This window comes from Nerophis lumbriciformis, linkage group LG13 (genome assembly GCF_033978685.3).
Source record: "Nerophis lumbriciformis linkage group LG13, RoL_Nlum_v2.1, whole genome shotgun sequence".
Lineage (NCBI taxonomy): Eukaryota > Metazoa > Chordata > Actinopteri > Syngnathiformes > Syngnathidae > Nerophis > Nerophis lumbriciformis.
The window spans coordinates 26,371,628-26,390,652 of NC_084560.2; the positions used below are offsets into that span (position 1 = coordinate 26,371,628).

Consider the following 19,025-nt stretch of genomic DNA (forward strand, 5'->3'; position numbering starts at 1 on the left):
AATGCGTTTTAGCATTGTTCTGTTTGACTATTAACAGTTATTCACTTATTTTTACACTTGTACGACAGTTAGGGAAGTTGAAATATTACTGAAATAATTGTCTCTGTAGCTAATAAAGGTTTTATGGTGGCAATAGTTTAATTCTGGAACAGAATATTCCCATTATAATTGGACCTGACTGGGAAAAAAAATAGTTTTTAAAATGACTATAAAACTCAGACCAGCGTGACCGACAGGATTGGGTCGCGGACTTATGAATGACACTTAACGCGTCTAAGTGGACCTTTCGCCGAGACACCTTCCCCCCGTGCAGCCTCGCAGAATACCTCCTCCTCCTTGTCTGTCACTCACATCTCATCTCGTCTCGCTCGGAAGAGGCCAACCTTTGCAGCATCTCCAATCATATGCCTGGAAATCTGTTTCCAGGGTAACCGTGGTACCAAATACTCTCCATCCAGCAGCCTCTGCTGGTCCAACCTTTGTTTACACTCCTGAGGAGGAGGGAGAGGGGTTCACACAATTAAAGGCTGACCAAACATGCAAAAGTGGAAAGTGTCAAATATAATATCCAGTAATTAATCTGGTGCTTCTGAATTATCCTAGGTAACAAATTGCATTTCCACATGTACAATTTGCATTATTCAAAAGTGACAGGTCCTATTATGTAACATGCACCGCTATGTTACAGATTACCTTATTATATTGGAACCCAACGCACGTCCGCCCCTTGTGCGCTTGCGCGTAAAAGGACCAAAAAGCTCTCGAAGCGCCCAAAGGAGAGAGAGGCGTTACTCACCCATTCCTCCACCGTGGCCGCTCATCCAACCTCCTCCTGGAGACTGGAGAGGAAGGTGTTTTGTTTTTTTTAATCCTTTTTGAGTTTTTTAAGCCACCTTTTTCCTTTTATCCATCATTGTGTGTGGGGTTGTTTTTTTTAAGAGTTGGGCTACAACTAAACTATGTTGTGCAGTGTGCCATACAGAAGCGAGATGTATTTTTGGGTGACGACTGACAGATGGAAGAAGTGAAAGTACAAAAGTGAGCGCAAACAGCCAACGGCGCCCGGAATGCATCGCTCCTTCGTGGTGATTTGGGGAGCTTTGCTTGCGTGTTTCATGGAGACGAACAACTTCAGGTGCGTACACGCAGACGACTGTCCGAATCCGATCATATGGACCGTACGTGAAACGACATCGCATCGTGCGTAATGCGCAATAACGCACGATATCCCACCCGCCCACGTCGTAATAGAAATACAACAATGTGCAACAATTCTTCTCAACAAAAGAGGAGACATATAACCTTAGAGGAAAATCTAATTTAAAACATTTGTATGCTCGTACAACACTTTAAACATTTAGCATATCAGTATGTGGAATTCAAATTATGGAACGGATCAACCAAAGAAATCAAACAAAGCAGCAATATGATTCAGTTTAAGAGACTGTTCAAACTACAAGTGTTCACAAAGTACACAGAACAAGAATTATGATGAACGTCAAACGTACGGCCCGAGGGCCGGATCAGGCCCGCGAACAGGTTTTATCGGCCCGCAGAATGAGTTTGCTAAGTATAAAGATGAACCTCATATTTTTGAATGAAAGAAACAGCTGTTCTAAATGTGTCAACTGGATATCGCAATATCAATTCTGTGTATCGTTGTAGATGATGCTACATATGTACAAAATAAACCACAAGATGTTAGTACATCAGTCGAGGAAAATGATCAAACTACATAAATAACATCCTGTAAATTGATTTTGATATCATTTTTTTATCTTGACAGATTGAAAATTAACACCAACGAGCTGACTGATGAACATTATGACATTATTTATTCAGAAAATATACATAAGGGGCGGTATAGCTCGGTTGGTAGAGTGGCCGTGCCAGCAACTTGAGGGTTGCAGGTTCGATCCCCGCTTCCGCCATCCTGGTCACTGCTGTTGTGTCCTTGGGCAAGACACTTTACCCACCTGCTCCCAGTGCCACCCACACATGTTTAAATGGAACTTAGATATTGGGTTTCACTATGTAAAGCGCTTTGAGTCACTAGAGAAAAAGCGCTATACAAATATAATTCACTTCACATAACGACAAATAAAGACAGAATACTATTAACCGCAACATGTAAGTGTAAAAAAAACCCAACAACATTATGATTTGTACTATTTCAGAACGTGCTTGTTCTATTTTTAAACAAAGAAAACAATCTGAAGTTGTCTTTATTTTTAAGTTATCGTGCCGGGATTTTACCACTCTGGCCCACTTGGGAGTAGATTTTTCTCCATGTGGCCCCCGATCTAAAATGAGTTTGACACCCTTGTCTTAAACACTTTTTTTTGTTTGTTTGTTTTATTGAGACAAATATTATTTATGTATTTAATATTTGTTTGCTTAGTATGGTATATTAATTATTTGTTTACTGTTCTGTTACAGAGAACAAGGAAATTGGATAAAATTGCTATGGTATTAAAAAGGGTAGGATTAAATAAGCTCTGCTTCTTCCTACTCCTTTTCAGACGTGCTGTAATGAAACAACTGGAAATGTGTGATGAATTACATTGTATCGTATGCATGTTCGAAATAAACTGAAACTGAAACTGAACTGAACAGTATGCTTGTGTTGTGACTCCTATTCCCCTCGGCGTGCATGTGTTGCAGGCTTGTGGGCGCCAAGGAGCACGACCCCAGGTCCTCCACCAACATGTCTCCATCGGACTTTCTGGACTCACTAATGGGTCGGACGTCAGGGTACGACGCGCGAATACGACCCAATTTTAAAGGTTTGCATTCAACTGCGTATCACGTTGATTTATTTGACATTCACTGTTAAGTAATAGTTATCTGGTCATTGAAAACATGTGTCAACCAATAGTTCCAGCGAAAGCTGTTTGAAATATAAATCTGCCCTCAAAAGGGTAATGAGAGGTTTTGTTGAACAATACTTTTGACAACTGTTGAACTTTACACTGTGGATGGTAACAACATGCAAAAAGGTAAGTAAATCATGAGAATCGTGCACACAAATGGTTGTAGTTTGCCGTGGATTGCAAACTGCTAGAAAGACATTACATAGATTTACCAACATGGTATTATTGTACAGTAGTACCTCAACTTACTAGTTTTGTTCTGTGACGGCGCTCTTGATTCAAAAGATTTCACGTTGAAATCCATTTAACTGGTGCTTGGCCCGCCCAAAACAGCACAATTTTAACATGTAACGTGCCTTTTAAGAAGAAAAAACTAACTTTTAGACAATCAACATTGTATAAAAAAAAACAATACAATGGTAAATGGGTTATACTTGTATAGCGCTTTTCTACCTTCAAGGTACTCAAAGCGCTTTGACACTATTTCCACATTCACCCATTCACACACACATTCACACACTGATGGCAGGAGCTGCCATGCAAGGCTCTAACCACGACCCATCGGGAGCAAGGGTGAAGTGTCTTGCTCAAGGACACAGCGGACGTGACGAGGTTGGTAGAAGGTGGGGATCGAACCAGGAACCCTCAGGTTGCCGGCACAGCCACTCTTCCAACTCCGCCACGCCGGCCTCAATAGCATGTATTACAAACAACTACAGTAGTTTTATGAAGTAATGTGAACATTTTCCGCATTTACCTTGGGGAGTAGACTTTTATGGTATCTCCTTCAAGCTGCTTCTCCGTCAAACACACCATCAGCAGCTTTTCCATATTTTTCGTTTGGGTATTATTTTAACATTCTTGGCTGGTATTGGGTTAATTATGCTTCAGTACGTTGCGGGCGAGTAGTGATACGCTCAAACTGCTTCGCCAGGTCATGTTATTAATGATTTATTTCTTCAATTTGATGACTGTCATCTACTTCTTCTTCTCAGCGCCGTCCTTCGCGCTCACTTTCTTCCTTCACATGCTTGGAAAACAAAGTTATGTCGATCTCTTGCTATAAGAGAATGCTAGCAAGTAAGACCAGATGTTTTGGGTGGCTCTTATGGGGTTCACTGTGGCATTTGCAACGCCAACAAATAGTGGGGGTGTTTGTATCTCAAATGTTTGCTTGTAACTTAAAGCATAACACAGTTCTTATCTCAAAACACTCTTAAGTTGAGGTACCACTGTAGTAATGTACAAACCCAAAACCAGTGAAGTTGGCACGTTGTGTAAATCGTAAATAAAAACAGAATGCAATGATTTGCAAATCCTTTTCAACCTATATTCAATTGAATAGACTGCAAAGAAAAGATACTTAACGTTAAAACTGGAAAACTTGGTTATTTTATGCATATATTAACTCATTTGGAATGTGATGCCTGTAACATGTTTAAAAAAAAGCTGGTCCAAGTGGCAAAAAAGACTGAGAAAGTTGAGGAATGCTCATCAAACACTTATTTGGAACATCCCACAGGTGAACAGGCTAATTGGGAACAGGTGGGTGCCATGATTGGGTATAAAAGCAGCTTCCATGAAATGTTCAGTCATTCACAAACAAGGATGGTGCGAGGGTCACTACTTTGTGAACAAATGCGTGAGCAAATTGTCAAACAGTTAAAGAACAACATTTCTCAACAAGCAATTGCAAGGAATTTAGGGATTTCACCATCTACGGTCCGTAATATCATCAAAAGGTTCAGAGAATCTGGAGAAATCTCTGCACATGGACCTTTGATCCCTAAGGCGGTACTGCATTAAAAAGTGACATCAGTGTGTAAAGGATATCACCACATGGGCTGAGGAACACTTCATCAGTCCATCTAAGATGGACTGATGCAAAGTGGAAAAGTGTTCTGTGGTCTGACGAGTCCAAATTTTAAATTGTTTTTGGAAACTGTGGACGTCGTGTCCTCCAGACCAAAGAAGAAAAGAACCATCCGGATTGTTATAGGCGCAAAGTTCAAAAGCCAGCATCTGTGATGGTATGGGGGTGTATTAGTGCCCAAGACATGGGTAACTTACACATCTGTGAAGGCACCATTAATGCTGAAAGGTACATACAGGTTTTGGAGCAACATATGTTGCCATCCAAGCAACGTTTTAATGGACGCCCCTGCTTATTTCAGCAAGACAATGCTAAGGCACGTGTTACAACAGCGTGGCTTCATAGTAAAAAAGCGCGGGTACTAGACTGGCCTACCTGTAGTCCAGACCTGTCTCTCATTGAAAATGTGTGGCGCAATGTGAATCCTAAATTACCACAACTGACAGTTGAACAACTTAAGCTGTATACCAAGCAAGAATGGGAAATAATTCTACCTGAAAAGATTCAAAAATTGGTCTCCTCAGTTCCCAAACGTTTACTGAGTGTTGTTAAAAGGAAAGACCATGTAACACAGTGGTAAAAATGCCCCTGTGCCAACTTTTTTGCAATGTGTTGCTGCCATTCAATTCTAAGTTAATGATTATTTGCAAAAAAAAACCAAGTTTTGCAGTTCAAACAGTAAATATCTTGTCTATTCAATTGAATGTAAGTTAAAAAGGATTTGCAAATCATTGTATTCTGTTGTTATATACGAATTCCGCAAAGTGCCAACTTCGCCGGTTTTGGGTTTTGTAGATTCAGCATATTACAAACAGTGCAGCTCTAATCCACTGCAATAATAAATGCATGGTCAAATTATTATGATTATGTTGGGCGGGTGTGCCTAATAAATTGTCCATACCCTTTCATCCAAACATTGCACCACCCCACCCGCACCCCCACCCCACCCCACAACACACCATTCCATTATCACAGATACAAATAAATAAAAAGATGGTGTGTAAATACCACAGTGCTTCCAGAAGTCTTTATAAGTGCTCGCAGCAGGCATGGGGGTGTCACCCTGACAAGTCCAAGTGATGGATGGTGCCCCCGTGGCAAGGCTGCAGGCTTCTTGTGTGTTGTGGTGCTGCACATGCGGGGATGCTGCAAACACACAAACAGCATCTGTCACTGCATAACATAAGGAGAGGCTTGGCTTGCTTTAAACTGGCTCAGGTGGGCCCGGATGTGGGCTGTTTTTTGTTTGTAGGCGGTGGAGGGCTTGCAATGTTGTTGGGAGTGAAGAGGTCTGGAAAGGGACATGTTTACTTACCAATTTATAGTCAGTCGTCGGCAGTTATTGGGGAGGAAAAGCATAGGACCACAATGAAATGTCGTTGTGGCTTGTGCAGCCCTTTGAGACATTTGTGATTTAGGGCTATATAAATAAACATTGATTGATTGAAACATTGAATGAAATAAATGAAAACAATACGAAGAAAAAAACAGTCATAATCATAATCAGAAATACTTTATTAATCCCCAAAGGGAAATTCAGACTTTTTTTTTTTCTTTTCAGATTACTGGAAAGCTTTAACAATATTTTTATAACAAGGGGAAAAACTTGAAATATGTTGTATTTCTTAAATACATGTACAGGGGCGTGGTGGGGCATTTAATGTTTTAAGTAAAATTACAAAAAAAAAGGTAACATTTCACAAAAAAGTCATAATATAATGAGGGGGAAAAACACATAAACGAACATTGTGAGACTTAAATTGTCATATTGCATCATGTCCGTTTCATTAAATATGCGTGGTGGTCAAGCCAGCGTCTGTTCTCAATGGGTACGAGGCGCCATTTAGCCTTTCTCCGAGAAAAAGTCCCTATGCTTGCATTGTTTTGGGCTGAATGAACCTTTTAAATCGTGAAAAGGATAAAAGTTAAAAGTTAAAGTCCTAACGATGGTCACACATACACTAGGTGTGGTGAAATTCGTCCTCTGCATTTGACCCATCCCATGTTCACCCCCTGGGAGGTGAGAGGAGCAGTGAGCAGCAGCGTGCGCCGCGCTCGGGAGTCATTTTGGTGACTTAACCCTCAATTCCAACCCTTGATGCTGAGTGCCAAGCAGGGAGGCAATGGGTCCCATTTTTTGTAGTCTTTGGCTCACGACCTCCCACTCTAACCACAAGACCACTGAGCTTGTTTCTTCAGAGTTTCTCAAGAGTAAATCAAAAAGGGCAAAAGAGTGCAATATTTTATGAAAGAAGACGACAAAAGTACCACACACACGCCAGTAGAAGTGAGCAGAGCAGAAGAATGCACGAGGGACCACTTCGTTCAAGGTTTGTTTGACATACTTAATTAAGTTTTCAGCACATACACAATGTTGACATCTATCGTTATATTTTAATAAAGACGGGAAAAACACAATACTCGTAAACGGCGCATGCAACAGCAACGCACATGGCTTGCGGAGCACAGATCAATATACTTGAAATTTAGGAATGTGAATCGAACTCCCCACTATATCGATCAATCGTTACATACCTATAATACAGTAAATACAAAATGTAGTAATTTACAAAAAAAAGCATGATATTGGCTAAGAAGAAAATTGTATGTACTATGGCTGTAATACTGCAAGTAAAAGCAACAAGTCTATGAAAATAGTCATAATATAGAACACATTGCATTTCGAGAAAAACTTCCTAAAAATTCCCCAAAAAACTGAGTAAAGTCATAATATTGTATGATAGTGTAGGTGTAGTGTTACTGGGGGGGGGGTCAAAACACATTTTTACCTGGGGAATATGGTCGTTATAGTTTCTGTAACATTAAAAAGATCAGATGACATTTATTTTGAAAATGTTTTTACGACTGTTTTTTATTACAACTTCAACTTTTGTTTTAGTTTTAGTGTGACCTTAGTACTCCTTCACGTATTTATTCCGTCCATCTCTTAGTTTGGTTAAATATATACCAATGCAAATACGCCGTTGACATCTCTCCATCGAATTCAATTCAGCAACTTCAGCTTTTAAAAAACAACAACAACAACAAAAAACCAGCACGCCCGCTCGTCACACCTTGACAAATGCCTTGCTTTTCTGCAGGATGACCTAGATTTTCCCCTCGCTGACATTGTTGCGAGCTGTTTCTGCTTTTATTTTCCTGTTAGTCAGCTGACAACAAAGCGAGGCAAATATTAATACAGCGCCCGGTGCAATATTGATGAAGAAAGCAGAGGGAAAAGGGCACGGCGAAGGCTGACAACTCCACTTTTTACACATGCGAGGTGAAGGTTTGCTGGGACTTAAAACGGCACATCCTTGCATAACTTGCAAGGTTTTATTTTGTAGGAAAGGAAGTGATCTGAGACTAGAAGTTTGAGAGTAAGTGGAAACACTTTTTGTATTCATAAATTAATTGAAGACAGATTCAGTACAAGGGCTGTATGCAAAGTTCTGCCTATTGATTGGCCTTAAATGTCCGCAATTATGCAAAATTGACTTTTTAATGAAGTTCTAACAGGAGTATGTTTCCCTAGAGCGTGTTCATCAGCACCAGACATGAGACAAATCGATCATCTCCCTCACTGGTTTGCTCTATCATGAGAGAAGAGACACCCAAAAAGTCACTTTTGAAGTTATGGATTTTCATGATCTCCTGTGTGGAAAAACCTCCTTCCTCGTGGACGGGATACGAAGGAAAGCAAAAACAAAAAAAACAAAAAAAGTATTCGCTACACATCTTTAAAAAAAAAGCCCGGAGCTCTGCCAGCTACTGTATCCATCAGTCAGCTACAGATGTGTTAGCTGTAAAGCTGTAAGCTGTATGATCTCTTTTTTTTTTCATGAGGTTAATCTAGCAGGATATTGCTGTTTAAAATATAAGCATAATGTTATCATTCTAGCTAGCATGCAAAAGTTGACATACACTTGTAAAGAACATAATGTCATGGTTGTCTTGAGTTTCCAATACTTTCTACAACTCTTATTTTTTTGTGATAGAGTGATAGGAACACATTTGGTCACAAAAAACATTCATGAAGTTTGGTTCTTTTATGAATTTATTATGGGTCTACTGAAAATGTGACCAAATCTGCTGGGTCAAAAGTATACATACAGCAATGTTAATATTTGGTTACATGTCCCATGGCAAGTTTCACTGCCATAAGACACTTTTGGTAGCCATCCACAAGCTTCTGACCACAGAACTTTCCTCCAGAAGGTCTTATCTTTGTCCATGTGATGTCAGATGAAACACAAATTGAGCTGTTTGGCCACAATACCCAGCGATATGTTTGCGAAGATGGGTGTTCCAACAGGACAATGACCCCAACACATGTCAAAAGTGGTAAAGGAATGGCTAAATCAGGCTAGAATTAAGGTTTTAGAATGGCCTTTCCAAAGCCCTGACTTAAACATGTGGACAATGCTGAAGAAACAAGTCCATGTCAGAAAACCAACAAATATAGCTGAAGTGCACCAATTTTTTCAAGAGGAGTGGTCAAAAATTCAACCAGAAGCTTGTGGATGGCTACCAAAAGCACCTTATTGCAGTGAAACTTGCCAAAGGAAATGTAACCAAATATTAACATTGCTGTATGTATACTTTTGACCCAGCAGATTTGGTTACATTTTCAGTAGACCCATAATAAATTCATAAAAGAACCAAACTTCAAGAATGTTTTTTGTGACCAACAAGTATGTGCTCCAATCATTCTATCACAAAAAAAATAAGAGTTCTGGAAATGATTGGAAACTCAAGACAGCCATGACATTATGTTCTTTACAAGTGTATGTAAACTTTTGATCGCGACTGTAGCTATGCTAGTGTTGCTAACATTTGTGCCCTCCTGTTCGCACTCATTAATGTTACGTTGCTGTATGCGATATATAGCATCTATCAAAACAACGTATTTGCAGAGTTACAATGTATATGTAAAAAGTGCACAATAGCGTTTCTGGGAAAAACACACTGTCGGAGACAGGTGTGGTCAAAGATTGCTCATCAGCACAAAAGCTACAGACACACAAAATGGTATGTTCCAAGTAGGGCTTATAAAAAGCACTTTTAGACTGTCTACAGTAGGACTGTCTTGGACAACACTTCCAATATACAAAACCCAAAACCAGTGAAGTTGGCACGTTGTGTAAATTGTAAATAAAAACAGAATACAATTCAAATCCTTTTCAACCTATATTCAATTGAATAGACTGAAAAGACAAGATACTTAACAATCGGACTGGAAACTTTGTTATTTTCTGCAAATATTAAATCATTTGGAATGTGATGCCTGCAACATGTTTCAAAAAAGCAGGCACAAGTCGCAAAAAAGACTGAGAAAGTTGAGGAATGCTCATCAAACACTTAGTTGGAATATCCCACAGGTAAACAGGCTAATTGGGAACAGGTGGGTGCCATGATTGGGTATTTGGTATTAAGAACAACATTTCTCAACGAGCTATTGCGAGGAATTTAGGGATTTCACCTTCTGTAAGTAAAAGTTAAAACTCTACTATGCAAAGCGAACACCATTTATCAACAACACCCAGAAAAATGGACTGATGCAAAGTGTAAAAGAGTTCTGTGGTCTGACGAGTTCACATTTAAAATAGTTTTTGGAAACTGTGGACGTCGTGTCCTCCGGAACAAAGAGGAAAAGAACCATCCGGATTGTTATAGGCGCAAAGTTCAAAAGCCAGCATCTGTGATGGTATGGGGGTATATCAGTGCCCAAGGCATGGGTAACTTACACATCTGTGAAGGCACCATTAATGCTGAAAGGTACAAACGTACATACAGGTTTTGGAGCAACACATGTTGCCCTCCAAGCACCGTAGCAAGACAATGCCAAGCCACGTGTTACAACAGCGTGTCTTCACTGTAAAAAAGAGCGGGTACTAGACTGGCCTGCCTGTAGTCCAGACCTGTCTCCTATTGAAAATGTGTGGCGCAATATGAAGCCTAAAATACCACAACAGAGACCCCGGACTGTTGAACAACTAAAGCTGTACATCAAGCAAGAATGGGAACGAATTCCACCTAAAAAGCTTCAAAAATTGGTCTCTTCAGTTCACTGAGTGTTGTTAAAAGGAAAGGCCATGTAACACAGTGGTAAAAATGCCCCTGTGCCAACTTTTTTGCAACGTGTTCTAAGTAAATGATTATTTGCAAAAAAATTAAGTTTCTCAGTTCGAACATTAAATATCACGTCTTTTTAGTCTATTCAATTGAATATAAGTTAAAAAGGATTAGCAAATAATTGTTTTCTGTTTTTATTTACGAATTACACACCGTGCCAACTTCACTGGTTTTGGGTTTTGTACTATTGTGGGACTTATTTTCAAGTCTTATCAAATACTAAAACATACAACCTTATATTATATTAAAACAATAAGGATGATTAAATTAGAATACACTGCAAATTATTTTCCACCTGCCAGGATTTAAAATGTTATTTCTAGAAATGTCCCTAGTTTACAGAGCTATTTATTTGTTTTTAGTCATTGACTTCACATCATAACTATTCAAAGAAGATATTGTGGTTTTCCCCACATAGACAATCTTGTTTAAAGATTCTGCAACATCTCGAGGATGCTTATTTGTAAGAATTGCAAGTTGAATGAAATACTTATTTCGGTCTTAAAAGTCTAGATTTATAGTACAGGCCAAACGTTTGGACACACCTTCTCATTTCAATGTGTTTTCTTTATTTTCATGACTATTTACATCAGGGGTCCCCAAACAATTTGGCTGGGGGCTGCGATATACAGGTAAAAGCCAGTAAATTAGAATATTTTGAAAAACTTGATTTATTTCAGTAATTGCATTCAAAAGGTGTAACTTGTACATTATATTTATTCATTGCACACAGACTGATGCATTCAAATGTTTATTTCATTTAATTTTGATGATTTGAAGTGGCAACAAATGAAAATCCAAAATTCCGTGTGTCACAAAATTAGAATATTACTTAAGGCTAATACAAAAAAGGGATTTTTAGAAATGTTGGCCAACTGAAAAGTATGAAAATGAAAAATATGAGCATGTACAATACTCAATACTTGGTTGGAGCTCCTTTTGCCTCAATTACTGCGTTAATGCGGCGTGGCATGGAGTCGATGAGTTTCTGGCACTGCTCAGGTGTTATGAGAGCCCAGGTTGCTCTGATAGTGGCCTTCAACTCTTCTGCGTTTTTGGATCTGGCATTCTGCATCTTCCTTTTCACAATACCCCACAGATTTTCTATGGGGCTAAGGTCAGGGGAGTTGGCGGGCCAATTTAGAACAGAAATACCATGGTCCGTAAACCAGGCACGGGTAGATTTTGCGCTGTGTGCAGGCGCCAAGTCCTGTTGGAACTTGAAATCTCCATCTCCATAGAGCAGGTCAGCAGCAGGAAGCATGAAGTGCTCTAAAACTTGCTGGTAGACGGCTGCGTTGACCCTGGATCTCAGGAAACAGAGTGGACCGACACCAGCAGATGACATGGCACCCCAAACCATCACTGATGGTGGAAACTTTACACTAGACTTCAGGCAACGTGGATCCTGTGCCTCTCCTGTCTTCCTCCAGACTCTGGGACCTCGATTTCCAAAGGAAATGCAAAATTTGCTTTCATCAGAAAACGTGACTTTGGACCACTCAGCAGCAGTCCAGCTCTTTTTTTCCTTAGCCCAGGTGAGACGCTTTTCGCGCTGTTTCTTGGTCAACAGTGGCTTGACACGAGGTATGCGGCAGTTGAAACCCATGTCTTTCAAGCGTCTCTTGGTGGTGGATCTTGAAGCACTGACTCCAGCAGCTGTCCACTCCTTCTGAATCTCCTCCACATTTTTGAATGGGTTTTTTTTCACAATCTTGACCAGGGCGCGGTGATCCCTATCGCTTGTACACTTTTTCTGACCACAGTTTTTCCTTCCCTTTGCCTCTCCATTAATGTGTTTGGACACAGAGCTCTGAGAACAGCCAGCCTCTTCAGCAATAACCTTTTGTGTCTTTCCCTCCTTGTGCAATGTGTCGATGGTTGCCTTTTGGACAGCTGTCAAATCTGAAGTCTTCCCCATGTTTGTGTAGGCTTCAGAACTGGACTGAGAGACCATTTAAAGCCCTTTGCAGGTGTTTTGAGTTAATCAGCTGATTAGTTTGTGGCACCAGGTGTCTTCAAAATTTAACCCTTACACAATATTCTAATTTTGTGACACACGGAATTTTGGATTTTCATTTGTTGCCACTTCAAATCATCAAAATTAAATGAATAAACATTTGAATGCATCAGTCTGTGTGCAATGAATAAATATAATGTACAAGTTACACCTTTTGAATGCAATTACTGAAATAAATCAAGTTTTTCAAAATATTCTAATTTACTGGCTTTTACCTGTATATACACATATATATATATTATATGTAAATGTGTGTGTGTGTGTGTATATATGTATATGTATACATAAATGTGTATATATGTGTGTGTATATATGTATATGTCCATGTATATATATATATATATATATATATATGTATATGTCCATGTATATGTGTATGTATATATATGTATATGTGTATATATATATATATGTATATATATGTGTATATACAGTATGCATATATATATATATATATATATATATATATATATATATATATATATATATATATATATATATATATATATATATATATATATATATATGTATATATATGTATTCATACATATATATTCCTCGCACACTAATTGACTTAAAGAGGGCACTTGCTGCATGTCACGTTATCGATGGTAAAATGCATTTTTAGACAATATGATTTGCCTGAGTGGCTAGGAGACGGTAGAAAATGGACTAGTAAGGAAAAATTTAAAAAAAATAATAGTACAAAAAAAAATATATATATATGTATATATTTTTTTACTTGGGACTTCCCGCGGGCCGGATTTTGGACGTTGGGGGGCCGTATCCGGCCCGCGGGCCGTAGTTTGGGGACCCCTGATTTACATTGTAGATTGTCACTGAAGGCATCAAAACTATGACACCTGTGACGTGAAAACCCTTTCAGGTGACTACCTCTTGAAGCTCATCGAGAGAATGCCAAGAGTGTGCAAAACAGTAATTTTCTGAGCAAAAGGTGGCTATTTTGAAGAAAGTACAATATAAAACACCTTTTTTTTTGTTAAGTACATAACTCCACGTGTTCATTCATAGTTGTGATGCCTTCAGTGACAATCTACAATGTAAATAGTCATGAAAATAAAGAAAACCCATTGAATGAGAAGGTGTGTCCAAACTTTTGGCCTGTACTGTATATATAAAACTTAATTTAGGATGTCTCATCAAGTAAATTTACCTAGATGATTTCACCAGTTTTTAGTATTTTCCCCCCGAAAATATATAATTTTTATCTTATAACTAGTCAACTCTTTTTTGCGGTGTGCAGCAACTTTACTACTAGGTAGAGTAACTCCAATCTGATTGTGCTGTCATCCACTTACGGTACAGGATATGTCAAATGGGATACGTTGTGGACATCTACTACCACAACCATGCATTTGAGTTATCCCAGTAAAGGCAGGATTTGGGAAGCAGGTCTCATTAAATCAATGTGGCCAAACAGGAAGGAAACCAACACACCCAAACATCAGTCATTCCATTCCACAGGTCCCCCCGTAAACGTTACTTGCAATATTTTTATCAACAGTTTTGGCTCGGTCACGGAGACGACCATGGTGAGTCCTCCGGCATTGTGCCTGCTTTTCTGTGCAAACATGTGAATGTGCTGTCTTGTCCCTCAACCTGCAGGTCCGCCTGTTAATGTTACCTGCAACATATTTATCAACAGCTTTGGTTCTATAGCAGAAACTACAATGGTGAGTTCAGGGCTCAGAATGACTGAATGAATCTTCATCATGTTTCTTTGTTATACATAAATTGAGCGTTTTTTTCTTTTTTGTCGTGATTTTGTAACAATTCCCAATGGCATCATACAAAATGTTAAGGTATCACACAAGACATCAGTTCAGCGAGCTTTAAAATGCGTCACATAACACCTTCGTTATTAGATGTACAGTGGTTTTCTTGTGTTGAGAGCTTCCTATTACCAGAGTTTAACCCATTTTTACACTTGTATGCCAGGTAAATGTTCAAATATCCGCTGAATTTGGAATAAATCAGATTACTTTATCACTTTATGTTCAACCTTAGAGGTTCCATTGTAGTTTCCGGAGTTTTTTTTTTTTTTGCTAATAAAACAGTATGTTTTTGGAACATGCAGAGAATATTGCTTGCTTAAATACTTTTTTATTACAATAATACTCATAATATTACTGGAGAGGAAAAAACATCTTAATTATAAAAGAATAAAGCCATAATAAAACCAGAATGAAGTCATAATGTCGACAGAATAGGGTTTTAACATAAGAAAAATACTTTTTTTTTATGAGATTAGGGGGGATATAACTTTTATGAGAATAAAGTTGTAACTTTACAAGTAAAACTCATAATTTTACGAGAACAGTTTTTCAGCCAGTCCCAATACACCCCATCGTCCTACTTTTTAGCCCTATCCCTAAATTGTGTGCCTTCCCGTGAAGGTAGCGGTGTCCTAATTACCCTTTGCATAGTGGGTCGGGGGATCCGAGCAAGGGATTTCAGACGCTGACTTAACAAGTATCATCCCTGCAGGACGAGAAATAGCTAAAAATGTTTCACTACACACCGTAGCTCACCGGCATCACAATGTAAACAAACACCATTGGTGGATCTACACCTAACATCCACTGTAATCAGGCCCGGCCCTAACCAATCTGGCGCCCTAGGCAAGATTTTAGGTGGCGCCCCCCCACATCGGCAGTGAAGTGTATATACTCACAAGAAACCGAATAGCTTTGTCTTTGACCTTTTTTTTTTTACTTACAACTATACCTAATATATAAAGGGGTGGACAAGTGACTATTACCTGCAGGGCAAACATTAGCTAACCAGAAGGCAATAACAATGTAAACAAAAAACACCTGCTTAAAAGATCTAATACAAATGTCCCTGAGGAATGTAAGGTGAGTACTGTAATTACCTAACGTTACATTATTATTTTCCATAACAATTTAGCCCCCTCCACAATATTAACCCGACGTTAAAACAGAACTAGCTATTTATTGATTAGCAATTGCCGAATCATGTAACATTAGCTTAATGCTAAAAAGCCAGGTTACTATCACATTCTGTAACAGACAAATAATTTCATGTAGGCTAACGTTACCTACCTGCTACCTCTGTCTTTTCTCGTTTCTACTCCTCTTCTTTTCTCTTTTTTCTTCCCTGGGCACCTGACAGTTTTGACCGTTTTGACATCTTGTGTTGATTTTTTGATGTGGTGACGTCCAAAAAGAGTCATGATACGGGAAGGGAGGGGGCGCACCCTGCGGGGGAGAGGGGGGGTGGGGGGGGGGGGCGTAATGTTGTAACAAATAATATTTCTATTAAATAGGCTTTACTTTGCATTTTAATTAACGTGGGATTATTTTTTGTATTTAGAAATAATAATACCAACTTTTTTTTTCTTTTTTTTTTCTCCAACATTTGTGGCACTGGCGTGGCGCCCCCTGATGGACGGCGCCCTTAGCATTTGCCTATACGGCCTATGCCACGGGCCGGCCCTGACTGTAATGATACCAAGTACAGGAGCGTATCTAGTCAATACTACTATGATTACATCTATATTTTTTAGCATCACAAAATCTTCTTTCGTTTTTAAAAAATGTAAATTGTGTTTATAAACTCAGGAAATATGTCCCTGGACACGAGAACTTTGAATATGATCAACGTATGATCCTGTAACGACTTGGTATCTGAATGATACCCAAATGTGTAATATCATCCAAAACTAATGTAAAGTATCAAACAACAGAAGAATAAGTGATTAATACATTTTAATAGAAGTGTAGATAGAACATGTTAAAAGAGAAAGTAAGCAGATATTAACAGTAAATGAACAAGTAGATTAATACTTCATTTTCTACCACTTGTCCTTAATAATTTTGACAAAATAATAGAATGGAAAATGACACAATATGTTACTGCATATGTCAGCAGACTAAATTAGGAGCCTTTGTTTGTTTACTTACTAATAAAAGACACGTTTTCTTGTATGTTCACAATTTTATTTAAGGACAAACTTGCAATAAGAAACATATATACCCTAAGATTTTATAATGCAATTTTTTGTGGTCCCCTTTATTTAGAAAAGTATCAAAATACATTTTGGCACCGGTACCAAAATATTGGTATATTTGTATGAAAATAAAGTTCTAATTTTACCAAAGAAATTATTACAGGATTATTCAAGTTAAGGTAGGGTTTTGTATTTTTCTTATGTTTTCCTATTAACAGTGTTTATTTTCACACTTGTATGACAAGAATGAGATGAGGCACATCAGTGATGCATAAAGATGCTGAAAAAAACCTAATTTTAATATCAACAAGATTATCATTAATTCCATTTACAAATCGATTTTTAACTAACAAGCTTACTTACTGCACGTATACGTCAGCAGCCAAGAGGGGGTTTTGTAACCTGTAACCTGTTTTAAAAAGGTTTATTATAATTTTTTATACCAAATAATGAACAAGTATTGCGAGAGTTGATTTGAATGGAGAATCGTGTTGAACCAAAACTGAATCCAATGGTCACTGCAAGAATCGTAATCGAATTGGAATGTGAGTCGCTGAAAGATTCACATCCCTAATGATACATTGATTTTGTATCAATAGTAACAGTGGTCAACTTAGTTTTACACTTATGACCGTTAAATGTTAAAATTGTTGTTAAAAAATTCTTATTTTTCTGGCCATTACAAGACTCTAATGGTAGATCATGCAGAGAATATAAATGAAACATTTTGCTTTCAGCTCTCACTTCTTTGTATTAATCCAAGTTAATAATTCATACAGTCAATCCCAGCTGGTAAATCAGCTAAAATTTAACCAATAACAGCGGGGGGTTGGGGAGGGCTTTTTTAGCCTTCAAAAGCGCTGACATTGCTAAAATACCGCTGCTAAGGGGATAAAAATACAAAAACAAAACCCCTGTGAGGCTGCTCTGCAACGCAACTATCAAAGGCGTCATAATAGCTGATAATTACCACTTAGATCGTTGGAATAGAAGATGTTGATTTGCGCCTGGGCTGGCAATTACATGGATTTAGACACGGGTGTAAACATACGCAGGCGCCAACATGCTGATGAAATGTCAAACGACATAATAGCTCGTCATGGTGGGTGACACACGGATTGCTCCGAGCGGCTCGCCGTATCTAATAAACACATCGCTTGCTTTCTATTATTCCTACATGATTGCAGTTAATGAGAAAAGTTGCTGCCCCGCCACTTAAAAATTGTATAAAATATTTGCCAAACACTAATACATGATGCAGATTCATTTGTGTTTGTCCTTCCCCGTATAATTACTAATATATATATATATATATATATATATATGCACACATATTATATATGTATATAAGGGCTGCTTGTGTTTGTTGTTCATGTGTTGTCGCTGTTGTGATGGAATGTTAGCATGTGAGACTTTGTTTCGTGCTTTCTTCATATCCAAAGTGTCAAATAAAAAAAGATGCATTGTTGAAGTCTCCCGCGAAGTGACTCATGCTATTGGTATTTACTGATTTTTTTTTTTTTTTTTTACAGCGTAGGGGCAATACTGTAAAAATGCAACTTGGATATACTTTAGAGTAGTCGTTATGGAGCAGGGATATCCAACTAAGTTGATTTGGGGCCCACATTTCCAGAAATCTAAGAACCGGAGGGGCCAGACTTCTCTCTTCACTATTAGTCTTATTTTGTATATTCCGAAAAATCGGCGTCCTCTACAGTAGGAATTTGATTTTGGTTTATTTATTTTATCAACGTTACAGAAGCGCTCTGCTGTTTTTAAGGACCTTCTGCAAAAAAGTTTGAGATCATATCTATGGCAGCACACCAGTATTTTTAAGAATCCGCTGCAAAAATGTAACTCCCTCACAAGTTTTTTTAACTGAACTCGCTAGCCATCAATAGAATATCCCAAATGATTAAAAAGACAGGACCTAAAATGGAACCTTGAGGAACACCTAGTGTAACTAAAGACGTTAAACAAATGACTGCATCTGAAGTAAACAAACCACAGCAACAACAACAAATCACATTACGAAAAACAATTAGTAACTGATAAAAATATAAAGGACTTAATGTGCCCTAGAGGGTCGTCCAGAAATATCTGTTTCTTAGCCATGGTCCTTACTGTGGT

General features: G+C 38.4%; 1 protein-coding gene across 3 annotated transcripts in view; it reads left to right on the top strand.

Moving 5' to 3' along the window:
* The first annotated feature begins 832 nt into the window (after positions 1 to 832).
* glra2 (glycine receptor, alpha 2) overlaps positions 833 to 19,025 on the top strand; it is a 35,974-nt gene continuing 17,781 nt past the window's right edge. Inside the window, exons 1-3 of one of the 3 annotated variants that reach the window (XM_061971408.2) lie at positions 833 to 1,135; positions 2,665 to 2,786; positions 14,528 to 14,595. In XM_061971408.2, coding sequence (XP_061827392.1) covers positions 1,068 to 1,135; positions 2,665 to 2,786; positions 14,528 to 14,595 — 258 coding nt within the window. In that variant the 5' untranslated portion in view covers positions 833 to 1,067. Of the gene's footprint in view, positions 1,136 to 2,664; positions 2,787 to 14,426; positions 14,455 to 14,527; positions 14,596 to 19,025 lie in introns of those variants that run through there. The other 2 variants (XM_072914471.1, XM_061971410.2) reach the window with 2 other exon arrangements.